Raw genomic sequence first — 18,789 nt, 5'->3', positions numbered from 1 at the left:
TCCCTCCCGCTCTCTCTCTCTCTCTCTCTCTCTCTCTCTCTCTCCTCCCCCCCTCCTTCCCTCCCCCGTCGGCGACTGATCGGTGGAAATGGCGTCGGACATCGGTCCCGACGACTCCAGGAGTAGTTTCGAGCCGTTCATCCTCTCCGATGCCTATGGTGAGCGCGGGAAGGTTCGGTGGATGGCCGTGGTGCGGATCATCTGTTGGATCTTGGTGACGGTCCTCCCCTTGCGTCTTGTGGTTGGGTGGATGGACGCGGTGCGGATCATCTTTTGGATCTTGGTGACGGTCTTCCCCTTGCGTCTTGTGGTGTGCGCCATCATCCTGCTCTTCTACTACCTCGTCTGCAAGGTTTGCACGCTCTTCCAGGCACCGAACGAGCAGGAGAACTACGCGAACTTGCGAGGGTGGAGGAGGACGGTGATCGTGAACGTAGGGAAGTTCCTGTCGAGGGTTTTCCTCTTCCTGCTAGGTTTTTACTGGATCAAAGTGATTGATCTCCCGGCGGATGCTACTGCAAATTCTAGCGACGAGGTACTTTCATTGTGCTCTTCCATTCGAACTTCACCAGTGCTATTCAACGAACTTTGAGTTGTTCTGAGTGATTGGAGCAGTAAATTGCAGTACGAAGCAGTATAATTCCTGTGTGAGCTGAGCTGAACTTTTTAAGCTTGCGATGAGATCGTTAATTTCCTGATTCCGTGGAACTTTGAGTTGCTCGGAGTGACTTGAACAGTGATTAGTAGTACATAGCATAGCAGTACAGTTCCTGTATGAGCTGAGCTAAAACCTTTAAGCTTGCGATGAACTCGTGATCTGAGCAGAGCCTTAAAATTCTATCCAGTAGCAAATTGAACTTCCGTGAAAATTCATGAATATGCCTCGTTCAATCAGGACTGACTGAATACATAGCAGGCTTTAGCATTAACAGATCTGATGCTTTTGGATCCTAATCCTATGCTGAGCTCTCATACGATCGTTGCGACAGCTCTTCTGTTGCTATTGACATGCAAAACTAATTTCATCACATTAAATTTGTGAACTCTTTGATAGGATCTGAACGAATTCACTGCATGCAGTATGTTCTGTTCCTTCACATTTTATATTTGGTGCATAAATTGTGATAAGTATAATAGGAAGGAATTTAAAAAACTGGATGACGTCTATTATTATTTCAACTTTTGTGGCGTATCCCTTACGGTTTGCTTCTGCTCGTCCATTTGATAGAATGAGGGCAACGAACTAGGTGAAGATCGCGGGAGACCTGGAGCAATAATATCAAACCGTGTTTCCTACATAGATATTCTGTATCACATGTCTTCTTCCTTTCCAAGCTTCGTCGCTCAGGTCTGTTGACTAATCACAAGAACCTAGGTGACTGCTGCCGCATGTTCACTGACATTTTCTTTCCAATTTTGCAATTGTGATTGCTGAAGAAATCAGTGGTTGAACTTCCCATCCTTGGTCTTATAAGGTTAGTTCACTTCAACTTGATTTGACATCTTCACCAAGTAGATTATCGCAGTTTTGTCAATTTTGTTGCTCAAGTAGGTTTCACTTACTTACTTATCGGGGCCAAAAAGGAAAATAAAATAGGTCTTAGTTAAATCCTTTCGATGCGTTGAAGATATCAATTTTCAATTTTGGCTCGCCAATATCTTCCTTTGAGGAAGCTCCTTATGTACCTTATATCAGTATCGCAATACTATTGCAGATCGGCCTTGCATCGTGCTTCTTATTATTTCTGTTGTTGGCTATTCATTAAAAGTTAGGACTGGCAAATAGGCTTTCCCGACTGAATTTTACAGCCACGGTTTCCGTTGGATTCATCAGAAAGTACAGATTTATTTACTGAGATTTTTAACGTGCTGATTTGCTAAGAGAATAATTTTGCTAATTCTAGATAATAGATTCTTATTGAGGTTTGAATACTGACAGATCGCTTGAATTTTTTATCACTCGGCTGTATCTATGTTAAAACAGCAAGTGCCTTGGTTGCATCTATGTCAAGAAGGAGTCAGAGTTATTCGGGAACAAGAAGCCCAACGCTGGCCCCAAGAAAAAGGACAAGCCCAAGGGTGGCCAAAAGAAGAAGGACAAGCTCGAGGATGCCCAGAGAACAGAGAACAAGGTCGTGGATATTTCAGGTGCATGTGATATACGATATGCTAGGAAAGATTATCTAGGGTAATTACTGCATAGTTGTTGGTTTGCACTTTCTCAAATGCCTCTTTAATTGGATAATTTCATGATTCTCGCTTTCCTTTTGTTCAGGACGTGCTTTGTTTTTGTATTGCTCGATTACTTGCCAACAGTCATCTTCCCTTGATTTAATTAGTCATTTTGATTACACAGCGGTTCTGGAAGAAAGAATACGAGCAGCTCGTCAGGATAAAGATGCTCCACTGCTGGTGCTTTTTCCAGGTTAGCATTTCCTGAACATCACCACTGGTATATGAATGTGGTTTATGGTTGTTTCCTACAACTTTTGGACTTGTGGTTGAAAGTTACTTCAAGTGTTTACAGCCCTTGGCACGACTCATCGGCTTTGCTATTGAATATCTGCATAGCATTACAACTGTTACTGTGAAATGTGAAATAGAGTAATACAACTATTTTGTTTAGTTGGTGCAACTGTATCTGATGATACCTGCATATTATGCAGAAGGCACTCCCACGAACGGAGACTTTCTTCTTGCATTCAGTCCCGGTGCGTTTTCGTCAAAAGCCCCTGTGCTGCCGGTGATACTAAGATATCCGTACGAGAGGTTCAATGTTGCTTGGGTTTCAATGCGTCGGGTCAGTGGCATGTCCTTTCATTTGCACCTTTTATTTGGCTAAGCGTGTTCTAAGCTTCAGGATAATATAAATCCCGAAGCTTTTTTAATTTCACTTATCTGGTTGACTTTCACATGATTTGTGTATTCATACAGTAGAAAAATCTGTGGATAGAGCTACTTATTGCACCTTTCCTGATTTGGTAATGTTATTGATTTTTAGGATTGGCATGCTCTCTTCGTATTATGTCAATTTGTGAATTACATGACGGTGATACGCATGCCTGTCTTCTATCCTTCGCAAGAAGAAAAGGATGACTCAAAAACTTATGCAGATGACCTCAGAAACTTGATGGCTGCTAAGGTATATGTGTTTCGTCAGAACGTAATTTAAGGCTATGAAGTAATATAGGTCCTTGGGAGTTCGCGCAATCACCCCTAATCCTAGAAAGTCTAGAACAACCGTATCTGTCAATGCCTTGAATGCATAGCCACTATTGCCTGCTAACTCTCGATCTCTCTGATGGTTTTTCTTGGGTGGACAATTGGGGTGTATTTTGTTCAAGTCATCTGGCAGCACCCCTTCACCAAAAAAATCTGACAAGAACCAGAATATTGCCGATAGATCTTGGAAAACTGTAAGTTTAGACCGAATCGGTTTTTTATTGCCATCAAGATATGAGTGCTTTTTTCAATTCGTATCTGTTTGCTCGATTTTCAGTTCAGTGTTGCCGATTACTTCTCTTTGGTGCATCTTCTCCTCTGATTACAGGGGAAGAAACTGCTAGTTCCACGGGGCGCAACGGAAGCGAAAAATGAACAGAAATTCAAAATTTCCTACCCGTGAAACTAATTCCAAGACCTACTAGAAGAGTAAGAGTAAATAAAAGCGTACCTGGAATATTTAAAGTTGTCGACCGAGCGTCCCACGCGTGACGCCTCTACTGGTATCCACACCGACTTTGTCGACGAGTTTTCGAGATCGGCGGTGCTAGCGACCAACACTCAAAAGAAACACCCCGATGCGACACCCGAAATTTATTAGACTAATGGACCTTATTTGAGTTGAACAATTCAACTCAAATTATATATATATATATATATATATACTTATATGCACACACATGCATACACTACGTGTATATATATATATATATTAGCAAATATATATGCAGCACACATATATATATATGTCTCGGCTGATTTATATATATATATGCACATTGCCCCCCTTTTTATAAGCAATATGGGGGGGACAATTCAAGTCCCTGGCCGATGTGGGACTAACCCAAATTGGGTTTCCACATTACATGTGTCCATACACATGTCTATTCACGTAAAAGCCATGTGTCACCATATTGATCGTGCATCAATTAGGTCCATTTAATCTAATAAATCGAGTCTAATTAATCAATAAATTTAATCTCATTAAATATCCGATTAATCGGTCGCACCATAAATCATCTAATCTCTATTAGACGATTTTATTTGTTTCAAGATATCTCTTCAATTTAGTCGTAGTGTGTGACCCTGTAGGTTCCCAATTACGTTGACAGTAATATCAAAATCTCTATTTCAATATTACAAACAGTGAGTGGCATCTAGCAATGCATCACTGTTACTCAAGTAATCGGAAAGTCAATTTCTCGACGAACCTTGTGACCTCCGTTACCGTGTAATATAATCCCTTTGTCCTCTATATCTCTATTGAGCTCAAGGCATGGTCGATGACATCCTTGTATGGCTCAATATCTCTTTTTCTTGGTTTACCGGGTAAGTCTATCAGAACAAATGAGCTCGATATCATTATATCGACTCATTTGGGTATGCATACACTTTTAGACTTAACCACCAAGTGGCCGTGAGATATCGCTCCCGTTTCGTAGGAGGGACAAATCCTATCTTGATCACTCACATTCCTCTCCATACTCTGTGGTATACCCAATAACTGTCTTTATAACCATCCTGTTACAGTGGCGTTTGACAGTATCAAAGTATATGACATTACATGTAGGAATCTATGGTGACCTCAAGTCAAAGGACCATTACATTATAGTCACTTTGAGATATGCTAATGACAGTCACGTAACAACCCATGTAGCAATCTCATGGCGGATCAGTCCAATACACATTACTCTTAATGTATACATGTGATGTGATTTGATATCTCCATATCCATGACCTGTGAGACTTGGTCATCAATCAATACCCACAATAGTCTAACCGTATTATCGTTGTCCTAATTAACGATAATACTTTGACTATGGACATTTAGGAATAATGTTCAGTAATTATAGGATCTCACAATCAAGTCACACTTGATGCCTATTGAACATACTATTCCAAGGACATTATTGTATAAAATCATATTTAACGCAATCTACACAATAACAGATATGCCTCGTAATATAATGAAATACATGTCATATTACAGAACTGATGATAGATTGCCTCTAGGGCATACACCAATTCCCAACAATCTCCCACTTGCACTAGAGCCAATCTGGCATTTGTCTAATGCCAATAGATCTAGTGTGAGCCTCGTGCTTGCGCTGCACAAGAGGCTTCGTAAGTGGATCTGCGAGATTCTCATCTGTTGGTATTTTGCATATCTTCACATCTCCTCTGTCGATAATCTCGCGAATGAGATGGAAGCGCCTGAGTATATGTTTGGATCGCTGGTGAGACCTGGGTTCCTTAGCCTGCGCAATGGCTCCATTGTTGTCACAATAGAGATCCACTGGGTCTGCGATGCTAGGAACCACAACAAGTTCTGTCACGAACTTCTTGATCCAAACGGCCTCTTTTGCAGCGTTAGAGGCAGCAATATACTCGGCCTCTGTGGTAGAATCGGCTACTGTCTCCTGTTTGGAACTCTTCCAACTCACAGCACCTCCATTCAGGCAAAACACATACCCTGACTGCGATCTACTGTCGTCCTTATCGGTCTGGAAGCTAGCATCGGTGTAACCTCTTACAACGAGCTCTTCTTCGCTTCCATATACCAAAAACATCTCCTTAGTCCTTCGTAAGTACTTAAGGATGTTCTTTACTGCAATCCAGTGTCTTTCACCTGGATCTGATTGGTATCGACTCGTCATACTCAAAGCATACGAGACATCTGATCGAGTGCATAACATAGCATACATGATAGATCCAATAGCTGACGCATATGAAATCCTATTGATTCTGTCCCTCTCCTCTCGAGTAGAAGGACTCTGAGCTTTCGAAAGGCTTATGCCATGTAACATAGGCAGCGACCCTTTCTTAGAATCCTGCATGCTAAAGCGCCGAAGCACTTTATCTATGTATGCACTCTGACTTAGGCCAAGCAGTCTCTTGGATCTATCTCTATAGATCCTAATACCTAGCACGTAGGTAGCTTCGCCTAAGTCCTTCATAGAGAAACACCTTCCCAACCAAGTCTTCACAGACTGTAGGGAAGGAATGTCATTCCCAATCAGAAGTATGTCGTCTACATACAACACCAGGAAGATTACTACGCTCCCACTAACCTTCTTGTAAACACAGGGTTCATCTTCATTCTTGATGAAACCAAACTCTTTGATTGCATCATCAAAACGAAGATTCCAGCTCCTAGAAGCTTGCTTCAGTCCATAAATAGACCGTTGTAGCTTACAAACCTTTCCGGGACAATGTGGGTCGACAAAACCCTCAGGTTGTGTCATAAACACATCCTCGAGGAGCTTCCCGTTCAGGAAAGCAGTTTTGACATCCATTTGCCAGATCTCATAATCATAATAAGCTGCAATTGCAAGCAAGATCCTGATGGATTTAAGCATAACTACCGGGGAAAAGGTTTCGTCATAGTCAACACCATGAACTTGTCTGAAACCTTTTGCCACAAGTCGGCCCTTAAAGGTAATCACATTACCGTCCATGTCAATCTTCTTCTTGAAGACCCACTTACACCTAATGGGTTTTGCCCCTTCAGGTGGATCAACCAAAGTCCATACTTGGTTAGTGTACATGGACTCCATCTCAGATCTCATGGCCACCAGCCATTTCTCAGAGTCAGAGCCTATTACGGCTTCCGCATAGGTTGTAGGCTCATCATTATCTATGAGCAATACGTCATTATCTTGAGTCACGAGAAATCCATATCTCTCGGGCTCATGACGTATCCTACCAGACCTACGAGGCTCCTGTGTCACTTGTGCAGAAGATTGTGCCACAACAACTTGTGGTACTTGTTCTGCAACATCGCCCGTCGATTGGTCAATGTCATTTTGTGGTAGAACTTCCCCAAGTTCTAATTTCCTCCCACTAGTTCCTTTGAAGAGAAACTCTTTCTCAAGGAATACCGCAGTTCGAGCGATAAACACTTTGCCCTCGATGGGATTATAGAAATAGTATCCTCGAGTTTCCTTAGGATACCCCACAAAGTAACATTTGTCCGATTTAGGGCCAAGCTTATCCGAAGACAATCTCTTCACATAAGCTTCGCAACCCCATATTTTTAGAAAAGACATCTTGGGACGCTTCCCATACCACATCTCATATGGTGTCCTTTCAACTGATTTCGACGGAGCATTGTTTAATATGAGAGCAGCTGTCTGTAGAGCATATCCCCAGAAGGAGTCAGGTAAATTTGCATGACTCATTAAAGATCGAACCATATCTAATAAAGTTCGATTCCTCCTCTCAGCTACACCATTCCATTGTGGTGTTCCAGGTGGAGTCAGTTGAGATAAAATCCCACACTGTTTAAGATAGTCAGCGAACTCATAGCTCAAATATTCACCTCCTCGATCTGATCAAAGAACTTTAATGCTCTTACCCAACTGATTCTCCACTTCATTCTTAAATTCTTTGAACTTTTCAAAGGATTCAGATTTGTGTTTCATCAAAAACACATATCCAAATCTACTGAAATCATCAGTAAATGTAATGAAGTAGAGATACCCACCTCTAGCAAGCTTGTTCACTGGTCCACATACATCGGTATGTATGAGAGCCAAAAGATCACTAGCTCGCTCACCTTTTCCGGTAAAAGGGGCCTTAGTCATTTTCCCCATTAAGCAAGGTTCGCATGTCTCGATCGATTCTAAATCAAACGAGTCCAGTAATCCATCCTTATGGAGTCTAGAGATGCGATTCTCGCTAATATGGCCTAAACGACAATGCCAGAGGTAAGTCGGGTTCGAATCATTAGATTTGAGCCGTTTGGTTTCCACATTATAAATAGGCGTATCTAGATCAAGAACATACAGACCATTACTTAAATGTGCACTGCCATAATATACATCATTCATGTACATAGAACAACACTTGTTCTTTATAGTGAAACAAAATCCCTTCTTGTCCAAACAAGAAACAGATATTATGTTTCTACTAATAGCAGGTACATAATAACAGTCGTTAAGATCTAATACAAGCCCAGTAGGTAAAACTAGGTGATAAGTACCTACAGTTAATGTAGCAACTCTTGCTCCATTTCCAACTCGTAGGTCCACCTCGCCCTTTGTCAACGATCTACTGTCCTTTAGGTCCTGCATATTTCCACAAATATGAGCACCACATCCGGTATCTAATACCCAAGATGTAGAAGTAGTAGATACATTAATCTCTATAACATGGATACCTGAAGTGGAAGTCTCACTTCCCTTCTTCTTCTTCAACTCTTCTAGGTATATCTTACAATTCCGCTTCCAATGTCCAGTGTTGCCACAATGGAAGCAGTAATCATTCTTCGCCACCTTGGCTTTAGGCTTCAACGCACCCAAGCCAAAATTAGATGCACCTTTAGCCTTCTTGCCTTTACTCTTGCTCTTGCCCTTTCTTTTGGTCCCTTGGACCATTAGAACGGACGTCCCCTTGCTGATATCATGCTCAGCTGTTCTCAACATACTAAGCAGTTCAGGCAATGGTTTATTGTAGTCATTCATATTATAGCTCATAATGAACTGACTATAACTGCTGGGCAGCGACTGTAGGACTAAATTTGTGGCCAACTCTTGACCAAGAGGAAATCCCAGTCTTCCCAGAGTCTCAACGTACCCAATCATCTTGAGTACATGAAGACCCACCGGGCTACCCTCAGTCAACCTTGCCTGAAAAAGTGCTTTAGAGATCTCGAATCTCTCATGTCGGGCCTGCTCTTGATAGAGCTGCCTGAGATGCACGATCATATCGTACGCCTTCATGTTCTCGTGTTGCTTCTGAAGCTCCGAGTCCATGGTGACTAACATGAGACATCCGACGTTTACGGCATCATCATGATGCTTACTATAAGCATCTTTCTCAGCTTGGGGGGCATCGTCAGGCGGTGGCGCAAGAAGAGGTTGCTCTAAGACATATAGCTTCTTTTCTTGGGTGAGAACAATTCTCAAGTTTCGATACCAACCAAGGAAATTATTCCCTGACAGTTTGTCCTTATCAAGGACGGATCGCAAACAGAAAGTACTAGAAGTGCTCCCTGCCATGGTAACTACCATAGAAATATACAAAATAAGTATTATGACACATCAATATTTAATGAGGACTTTATAAATATTGCTCCCACTATTTATATCAAATCAATGACCCTCAACATTGATTCAGAGAATATCATTCTCATAGTAGCTCAAGATCCAAATCTCACCAAGCTCTGAGTCAGCGAGGGCTGATTCACCCAGAACTGGCTATTTAGGTAGGGAACTCACTTTCCCAATTGCATCACATGCAACTCTTGATTAGTTGAGTGAATAACTCCTTATTCAAATCTATCTTATAGATCGATGCCCAACTACATGCCTCTGAACTCCTAATCCTATTAGGCTTGCTCAGTTAAGTCCGACCCACTGGTAAACACCACGTCTTACTAGGATAGATAAGGGCATCCTACGAAGGCAAGGTCTACACACTCATCGATCTTGGTCTTGACGAGCGTTACACGGTGGAAGGATATGGACTTAATATTTTGAGGGATTTGATTAACATTTAATCGATCTCACTATACACTATTATGTAACTATTACATAATAGTCCACACGTATAACTATTATACTAACACAACTAGGACATAGTCCATGTCTAACAGTCATGCACCGCAAATATCAAACATAATCATACCAGTACCAAGCATAAAATCATATTTTATGCTATTATCTACTCAGATTCTAACTAGCTAGGCTCTGATACCAATTGCTAGTTCCACGGGGCGCAACGGAAGCGAAAAATGAACAGAAATTCAAAATTTCCTACCCGTGAAACTAATTCCAAGACCTACTAGAAGAGTAAGAGTAAATAAAAGCGTACCTGGAATATTTAAAGTTGTCGACCGAGCGTCCCACGCGTGACGCCTCTACTGGTATCCACACCGACTTTGTCGACGAGTTTTCGAGATCGGCGGTGCTAGCGACCAACACTCAAAAGAAACACCCCGATGCGACACCCGAAATTTATTAGACTAATGGACCTTATTTGAGTTGAACAATTCAACTCAAATTATATATATATATATATATATATATATACTTATAGGCACACACATGCATACACTACGTGTATATATATATATATATTAGCAAATATATATGCAGCACACATATATATATATGTCTCTGCTGATTTATATATATATATGCACATTGCCCCCCTTTTTATAAGCAATATGGGGGGGGACAATTCAAGTCCCTGGCCGATGTGGGACTAACCCAAATTGGGTTTCCACATTACATGTGTCCATACACATGTCTATTCACGTAAAAGCCATGTGTCACCATATTGATCGTGCATCAATTAGGTCCATTTAATCTAATAAATCGAGTCTAATTAATCAATAAATTTAATCTCATTAAATATCCGATTAATCGGTCGCACCATAAATCATCTAATCTCTATTAGACGATTTTATTTGTTTCAAGATATCTCTTCAATTTAGTCGTAGTGTGTGACCCTGTAGGTTCCCAATTACGTTGACAGTAATATCAAAATCTCTATTTCAATATTACAAACAGTGAGTGGCATCTAGCAATGCATCACTGTTACTCAAGTAATCGGAAAGTCAATTTCTCGACGAACCTTGTGACCTCCGTTACCGTGTAATATAATCCCTTTGTCCTCTATATCTCTATTGAGCCCAAGGCATGGTCGATGACATCCTTGTATGGCTCAATATCTCTTTTTCTTGGTTTACCGGGTAAGTCTATCAGAACAAATGAGCTCGATATCATTATATCGACTCATTTGGGTATGCATACACTTTTAGACTTAACCACCAAGTGGCCGTGAGATATCGCTCCCGTTTCGTAGGAGGGACAAATCCTATCTTGATCACTCATATTCCTCTCCATACTCTGTGGTATACCCAATAACTGTCTTTATAACCATCCTGTTACAGTGGCGTTTGACAGTATCAAAGTATATGACATTACATGTAGGAATCTATGGTGACCTCAAGTCAAAGGACCATTACATTATAGTCACTTTGAGATATGCTAATGACAGTCACGTAACAACCCATGTAGCAATCTCATGGCGGATCAGTCCAATACACATTACTCTTAATGTATACATGTGATGTGATTTGATATCTCCATATCCATGACCTGTGAGACTTGGTCATCAATCAATACCCACAATAGTCTAACCGTATTATCGTTGTCCTAATTAACGATAATACTTTGACTATGGACATTTAGGAATAATGTTCAGTAATTATAGGATCTCACAATCAAGTCACACTTGATGCCTATTGAACATACTATTCCAAGGACATTATTGTATAAAATCATATTTAACGCAATCTACACAATAACAGATATGCCTCGTAATATAATGAAATACATGTCATATTACAGAACTGATGATAGATTGCCTCTAGGGCATACACCAATTCCCAACAGAAACTGATGCGGCTGAAGAAATCAGAGAGTGGATTGCGCGAGAAGACGAAATATCTTGATTTCCTCTCTGGTAATAGCACCTTGCCTAGTGATTTGCCATGGAAAGACGATTGATCATAGTCGATCTGAATGAAGCCTTTTTCATTTCTTGTTCCTGCAGGTTCGCGTAAGTCTGACTGATGAGATTTGGTTTATATAGACTCTAACCGTGATAGAAGAACGAGAATTCTTTCCTGACGTTTGTTCCGCGTAGAATTCGCTACCCTAGCATTCATCGCCTCCTCCGGGAATGCTGCCTCTTTTTGTTGGTTTCGACTTTTGATGCAGATTACTGTGATACTGTACGCATCGATGAGAGGGCCATGGCAATACTGGATGAGTAGAATGTTGACAGTATAAATGCAAATAGAAACTATAGGCCAAAAACTTGTGCTCTATTACTTTTCCTTACCCCCATTTTTTGGTAGACTTGTAGATGCTCTGATCTAAACTTGTGGTCAGCTCTTGTAATTCCGACTTCATATTGAGGCTCCTTCGTGGACCTTCTAGTCTGGATCCCAATCTTTCGAGATGTGCGGAGAACGTGATTCCAGTCGATGTCTGTCCATATTATTGTGACAGACCCGGTCTTTACCGTGGGGAACCTCTGCGTGTGGCTGTGTGGAACAGTCAAAACCATTTTTAGATGGGTCTGGTACGGAGGCCCAGGCCCTGTCGATGTAGATTCACCCGGTTTCTCAGGTCGTGCCGGTCAATTCCGGCCATCCTGAATGTGTGGCGTGGGCTATTTTCTTTGCATCGTACACGATGCATAATTAACTCCACTGCCGGGTATACCGATGTAGCCTACAGCTGCAACCGAATTGGCAAGACGTTTCCGGCTGAAAAATGTTAGTTATTTGGTGGAAGCCCCAATATTTAAACTATTTTCCTGGACAAGCCTCTCCAACCGATCTTGGTGCTGCATTCACCGAGCATTTTTGAAGCGGTTCTAGTCTTTACAATCGGGATTAATAGCAAAGATTGTTCATTTGCATCCCATCATGATTGTTCGATAATTGTGATTAGACTAGGCGATGATTATGATTGATCCTGTCTGAAATATCAACCCACTGCAACCAGCTTCATCTTCCATCATCGTATAATAGGACTAGAAATGGTCAACAGAGAGACCAACAAACAAACTCAAATTGGTCCTAGATTTCCAATTTCTTACGCCTCGAAGTTCGAAGAATATCTCATGACGAGTTCATAAGGATATACATGAGACTCAAATAAGTATGAAAGAAGTGCCTGCGCTGTTCTGCGCTCGGTACTTTCTGTTGTGATGGATCATTATATATTTAGTCTTGGCTAGGACGATTACATATTCTCATACCTCGTAGAGCTTTTAAGAAAAGACCGACATGAACTGATTATAGCGCAATTTAGACTCAACCCTCCATTGTGCCATTCCATGTATCAACAATGACAGTGGTCTATTGATCATTGAAGCACTACTGAGGGAAACCAAAGTTTTTACAGAGGGCCGAGCGTATTGAAATGATTCCAGGCTTCCTGCAGCCAATCGGGAAGACGCGTTTATATCACTCCAGCATGTAGGCCAAGAAGATATTTACGTAATGTTCGAAAATGAACTATTTCTCGACACATATTCTGACTCATGGAAGTTACTTATCATTACCTGCAATATTTCGAAAACTTGTTGAGCAATGTACTTCTGATGTGGAGCTGCGCCCTTTTGCTGCAACTTATCTGGGTGTAAATACAGCAGAGCCCTCTGGTACGCTCTTTTTACTGCAGGCACTTCAATTATATCGACAAGAGGAACAGGCTTCCACCCACTCCCTGGCAAAAGAACCTGCACGTTAAGTCGTAAAACTTAATAACTTGATAAGTATCATTTAGCTATTAAAACAAGCTCATTCTGATGATTGTCAAAAATATGAAGAATGGCTTGATCAGACTTCTTTCTTTGTTGCCATCACTAGGGAACCAGAAATTGGATCAAAACGGTCTAGGTCTGTTCATTAGGTTCCGGACTGGACTTGTATAGAAAATCAAACCGACTGGAATCACAGTCCAGTGTGCACTTATTGGCCAAAAACCGAACCCAAACCTGATTCTTACCCGTTCTCCATCAGTAGAAAGCCACGAAAGTGGAGCCAGACCGGAAGAAAGGGATTGAAGAAATTTGCCCACTTCCAGATTTTCATTAAATTCGTTTATGGTCCGGTCCCTATACAATTCCTATATGAACTTTGTCCTGGATAATGAAACCGAGCAGAAAATTTTATTCAGTTTCAGAAAAAACTGACCATTCCCACCTCTGCCTGCTACATCTAACGAAAGCTGTATACTTCAACCTAACCCTTAGATTGATCACACAAGTGAAGAAGATATCCCATGAAAGATCGATAAAACTGAGGAGGTATCATTACAGGAAAACCTTTTAACCGTGTCTTTGAGAAAATTTATTTTCCCACCAAGCAATCACAAGATGATCATTTTACCCAAGATCAATTGAGCGGAGAAATTGAGAAGTGGAGCCAAATCTACTCACGTATTGTAGAGTTGAAAGGAGGGATCGTATGTTTCCTTCCTTCCCACGTGACCACTGTCGTATTTTATCATCTATAGCCTGCACGAAGGACGAGTATAGTCAATATGTGTTGCATGAGATCCTTCTCTGCATATATGTGTCGAAAAGTCTACAAAACATTAGCTGGTTTTCTTCGCGATCTTCAGTAGCCTGTCCTTGCTTATTCTCATCTTGGGGTAATTCCTTTTATCTGCAAGGTTGCACATTTCAAATTGAGCAAGGAGGTGTAAATCTATAGCTTCTCGCGTAGGGAAGGTTTCAAGTAATTCCTCGTAATGACACGTACAGTAAAATAAGTACAGGACAATTCGTCAGCTTCTTCAACTGAAATTTTTGCGTCATCGGGAACTGATTCTGAAAAGCCAGAAGATGTCTTTCATATTAAGCTTAGGCAAATGAATTGCAGCTTGTGACTGAATCAACCAGGATGATCATACCATCCAAAACAAAACTCAGACGAATTTGAATAGCTCACCCGTACTTGATGCCGAGTTATTCTTCTGACCAGAAGAAGTGTCGCTGAATAAATCGTTGGCATTATTTGAGGCAGCATATTCTTTCTGAGATTCTATATGAGGATCGACTACCTGAGAAGAAGTTACATGCTAAGTTATACATTGTTTGCTGCAGAAGTACCAAACTCTATACATATTTGGATACTCGGTACCTTGTTGGAAGCATCTGTGGGCTTCTCCGACCGGGTAATGGTTACTTTCTTATCTATGGCCACAGTTCTGTGAATATTTTCTTGTTGGGTTGCTTCTGAAGTTCCTCTCTCTTAGATTCCTGATTGAAATAAATTCTTTGACCTTCCCTTTGGATCCTTTTTCCCCGGTGTCGTCTTCTGAACTCCTCGGTGATCCTTTCTTGATAACTTTCTCGACTTTGCCTTTCTGAACCAGTATCTCTTTGTTCCGTCTCTGGAAACCTTTAACAGCATCACCATTTTTAGAGAACCCACCCTGCACTTCTTCTTTCCGTCCTGCTTGTTCGTCCCGTTTTTCTGTCAATGACATCCTTGCTGTAACCCGCAGTGGAAGAAGAAATATTCATCACAAAGTAGCAGACGGGAAAAGGAAAATTTCCAAAGGAAGCACATTACTTTGCTCATCTTTATTGTAGAAGAAAGTTCACAGGGATTTCAAATCAGCCCTGCTTTCTTCTTGCAACCCTCCACGCATTTCCTTCTCTAAACTCTGTCTCGAGTTAGACAGAGAGGGACTCGAAGACTGTCTATCATTGTTGGTCGGTGTAGATCTAACAGAAATATCTTCAATGGTACTGTTCCATTCACGTGCCACGGCTTCCTGATATTGAGAGGGAAGTACTTCATCCTCAGAAGATTGGGATGCTTCCACTTCGATTTTCGAGCTCAAGTTACGAAGTGACTATTTCTCCGCCTCTCTACTATTCGAAGGGAAACTGACGTTGAGCGGAGTTGCAGAATGATACTCTGATATCTCGCTTCTAGTTTCCATCCTTTCAGTAAAGCTTGGGCTTTCAATTTTGCTCTTCTTCCTCAACCTCAAACTGCTCACTCTCCTTAGAGGCATCATTGACGGTATTCCTTTGCTAGCCCATTTATATATCGAGAAGTGAAACTGGGGACTGCTCGTTACATCTTGTTTATCGCCCTTATCCTTCTGTGGGTTGCCTGGCTTTTCAGGTTTGATCTGGCCTGAAGAGTCCTCTGTTCCAAGATAGAACTGCTGGGACAAAGGGCTCTTTGGGTTGTCTGGCTTTTCAGGTTTGATCAGGCCTGAAGAGTCCTCCTCTGCTCCAATAGAGAACTGCTGGGACAAAGGGCTCGGACGGTAATGAGTACCGCTATTTCTGGTCTCGTCATGGACCTAGACAGTTCTGCTCGAGAATCAGAGTACAGAGATTTTCGGAGAATGTATGTGGCTTGTCCAGTTTGAAGCGGCACCTTTGTACTCGGTTCCGGCAGTGGAGCCGAATGCTGGAGAGTCCACCGACTTGCTCAACGTGTCTGGAAGGCTGCAAGTGACACATCAGGACAGTCTAAAGTTAAAGAACGAAGCATCTCCCAGCTAATGAATCAGCGGATATCAAACACAAAGCACTGTATTGACTAATGCTATGATCAATTAGCTGGGGGAAACTGAAGACATTATCGTGTGCTCGTAATGTCCTGTTCCTTTAGGCCTACCATTAGGCCTATCGACTTTCAATATTTACCAGGAAGAAGCAGCCCAATCGACTCGAGCGCCCCATGTTTCATTTGGCCATTATCATAGCATTGCACTTGCCATCAGATTATCCCAATATTTATTTCGACTTTAACCCCAAACTTTGACCATTATATTTCGTTTTATCATCAAATCATTACTAAAAACCCGTATCGTTAAAACAAAATGTTCCACTTCTGTAAGTCGACAGTTTTGGCGGGTGTATCCTTTTTAAATGATCATTAATTAATAATTGATGACAAAGGGAGATTCTTTGGGTGATAAAAAACCTGGAGCAATAATATCTAACCATGTCTCATATATAGATATTGTGTTTCACATGTCTTCGTCCTTTCCGAGCTTCTTCGCTAAGGTCTGTTGACTAATCACATGAACCTTAGTGACTGCTGCCATACGTTCACTGACATTTTCTTTCCAATTTTGCAATTGTGATTGCTGAAGAAAGCAGTGGCTAAACTTTCCCATCGTTGGTCTTATAAGGTTAGTTCACTTCAACTTGATGTGAGATCTTTACCAACTAGATTATCCCGATTTTGTCAATTTTGTTGCTCACTCAAGTAGGTTTCATTTAGCGGGCCATAAAAGGGGGGGAAAAGTAGGTCTCATTTAAAGCCTTTCCTTAGATTGAAGATCTGACTGAATGTTCAATTTTCGCTCGCCGATATCTTCCTTTGAATAAACTCCTTCCTTAGTACCTGATACGACCAAAGAGGGGAGTGGGACGGGGGAAGAGAGTTGGCCGAAGTTTGAATTTACTGCCATAGTTTCCCTTGGATTCCAGAATGTAGAAACTTTATTTATAGAGATTTTTAACTTGCTGGTTTGCTACAAGAATAAATTTTATCTCGTGACATGTATTATTATATCTGCTGTCCTGGTTTTTATTGAGGTCTGAGTACTGATAGAATGCTTGAATTTTCTTGGCTGTATCTAAATTATTGCAGCAAGTGCCTTGGCTGCATTTATGTTAAGCGGGAGTCGAAGTCATTTGAGTAGAAGCTCAGGGGTATTTCAGGTAGGTACATGTGATATGCGTTATGTGATAACTAACTACTGTATAGATATTTGTTACGATGTTGCCATTTAGCCTCAACCCTCTGTTTTGCCATCTCATGTACGATCAATGATGGTTGTCTACTGATCATAAAAGCACTACTGAGGGAAACCAAAGTTTCTATAGAGAGCCGAGCGTATGGAAATGATTCCATGCTTCCTGCAGCCAAGAAGGAAGATGCGTTTATAACTAGTCCAGAAAGATATTCGCATTTTATATGTTCGAAGTGCATTTTCTCGACATATTATCTGGCACAGGGGAGACATCATCAAGTTTTCTTTCATGGATAAGTTAGACGTGGAAGTAAACTATCACTAACAATGTACTTCTGATGTACATACAGCAGAGCCCTCTGATATGCTCTTTCCACTGCATGCCCTTCAATTATATCGACAGGAGGAACAGGCTTCGACGGCCAAAGAATTACCCGCAAAGTTTTAAAAGATTGTCTGGCTGAGACTATGATAGGACCTTCATTATAACACGAACTCGAGAAGTAGCATTTAGCTATCAAGAGAAGTTTGATCTGATAGTAGTTCAAATATGGAGATGAATGACTTTATCGGTATTCTTTCTTCCCTGCTGCCAGGACTGCACAAGGAAACTAGATATCGGATGTGAACCGATCCCGGTCTGTTTATAGGTGTAATCAACTTGCGGTCAGGATTAGAAAATTGAACAGACTGGAATTATTACAGTACAATGTATTTCTTCAGCCAAAAACCAACAAAATGCTGATAACATCCAACAAAATGCATCTTTGTTTGCTAGAATCATCATATTTTATTAATTTTGCTCTCTACACATATAATGTGTTGTAGGAACCTCATGCAGTTAACTTCGAATGAACCATTCGATGTTTAGATCAAGCCTTTCTCCATGTAACAAGGCAGATGCAACACACTCCTCGGGTTTCCAGTGGCATCATATGATTGAAAAAATTCATTTATGAAGTACTTGTTCGTTGTTGGCGGTTGTACTCTTCAGACAAAGGAGGGCAGGTGCCCGCTGAATGCTAGCTCAGTGAAGCTTTACATGCTATAAAGACGAGATTCGTGTTGACTTTGTGACGGAGACATTAATCCTTGAGACTACAGATGACATGAGAGGGCCATCGCAATACCATCGGAAAAAAAGAACGTTTACAGTAAAAAAGCAAATAGACCTCCTGCCTGGACCTTCTAGTTTGGATCCCAGATCTTTCGATCGAGATGGTGTGGAGAATCTTTTCCAGGCGTCTCCATATTTATTGTGATCGACCCGGTCTCCACACAACGTGTTAGAAAGGAAAACGTT

General features: G+C 41.2%; 2 protein-coding genes across 3 annotated transcripts; one reads left to right on the top strand and one right to left on the bottom strand.

Annotated features, from left to right (window-relative positions):
- Positions 1-12,215, top strand: LOC116213191 (lysophospholipid acyltransferase LPEAT1-like). Of its 2 annotated transcripts, XM_031548040.1 has the most exons (10): positions 2-535; positions 1,229-1,348; positions 1,438-1,475; positions 1,985-2,148; positions 2,357-2,425; positions 2,667-2,800; positions 3,002-3,142; positions 3,345-3,420; positions 11,626-11,697; positions 11,788-12,215. In XM_031548040.1, the coding sequence occupies exons 1-10, from the start codon at positions 89-91 to the stop codon at positions 11,805-11,807; spliced, it is 1,281 nt and encodes a 426-aa protein (XP_031403900.1). In that variant the 5' UTR covers positions 2-88; the 3' UTR covers positions 11,808-12,215. The 2 variants fall into 2 exon arrangements, 1 of the variants encoding a protein (XP_031403900.1); XR_004158017.1 differs by lacking the exons at positions 11,626-11,697; positions 11,788-12,215 and adding an exon at positions 3,551-3,580 and having other exon boundaries at positions 1-535; positions 3,002-3,416.
- Positions 12,216-12,985: 770 nt separating this feature from the next.
- LOC116214500 (J domain-containing protein required for chloroplast accumulation response 1-like) lies at positions 12,986-16,904 on the bottom strand. Its single transcript, XM_031549901.1, has 9 exons — positions 16,815-16,904; positions 16,165-16,227; positions 15,638-16,079; positions 15,039-15,250; positions 14,705-14,816; positions 14,516-14,583; positions 14,191-14,268; positions 13,312-13,488; positions 12,986-13,184 (listed from the first exon to the last, which is right to left on the bottom strand). Exons 1-9 carry the CDS (start codon positions 16,902-16,904, stop codon positions 13,146-13,148), a joined length of 1,281 nt encoding a protein of 426 aa, XP_031405761.1. The 3' UTR covers positions 12,986-13,145.
- Between the last annotated feature and the right edge of the window lie 1,885 nt (positions 16,905-18,789).

This window comes from Punica granatum, chromosome 7, assembly GCF_007655135.1.
Source record: "Punica granatum isolate Tunisia-2019 chromosome 7, ASM765513v2, whole genome shotgun sequence".
Lineage (NCBI taxonomy): Eukaryota > Viridiplantae > Streptophyta > Magnoliopsida > Myrtales > Lythraceae > Punica > Punica granatum.
Note: the sequence above shows the minus strand (reverse complement) of the source record. Positions and strands in the feature narration are given on the sequence as shown.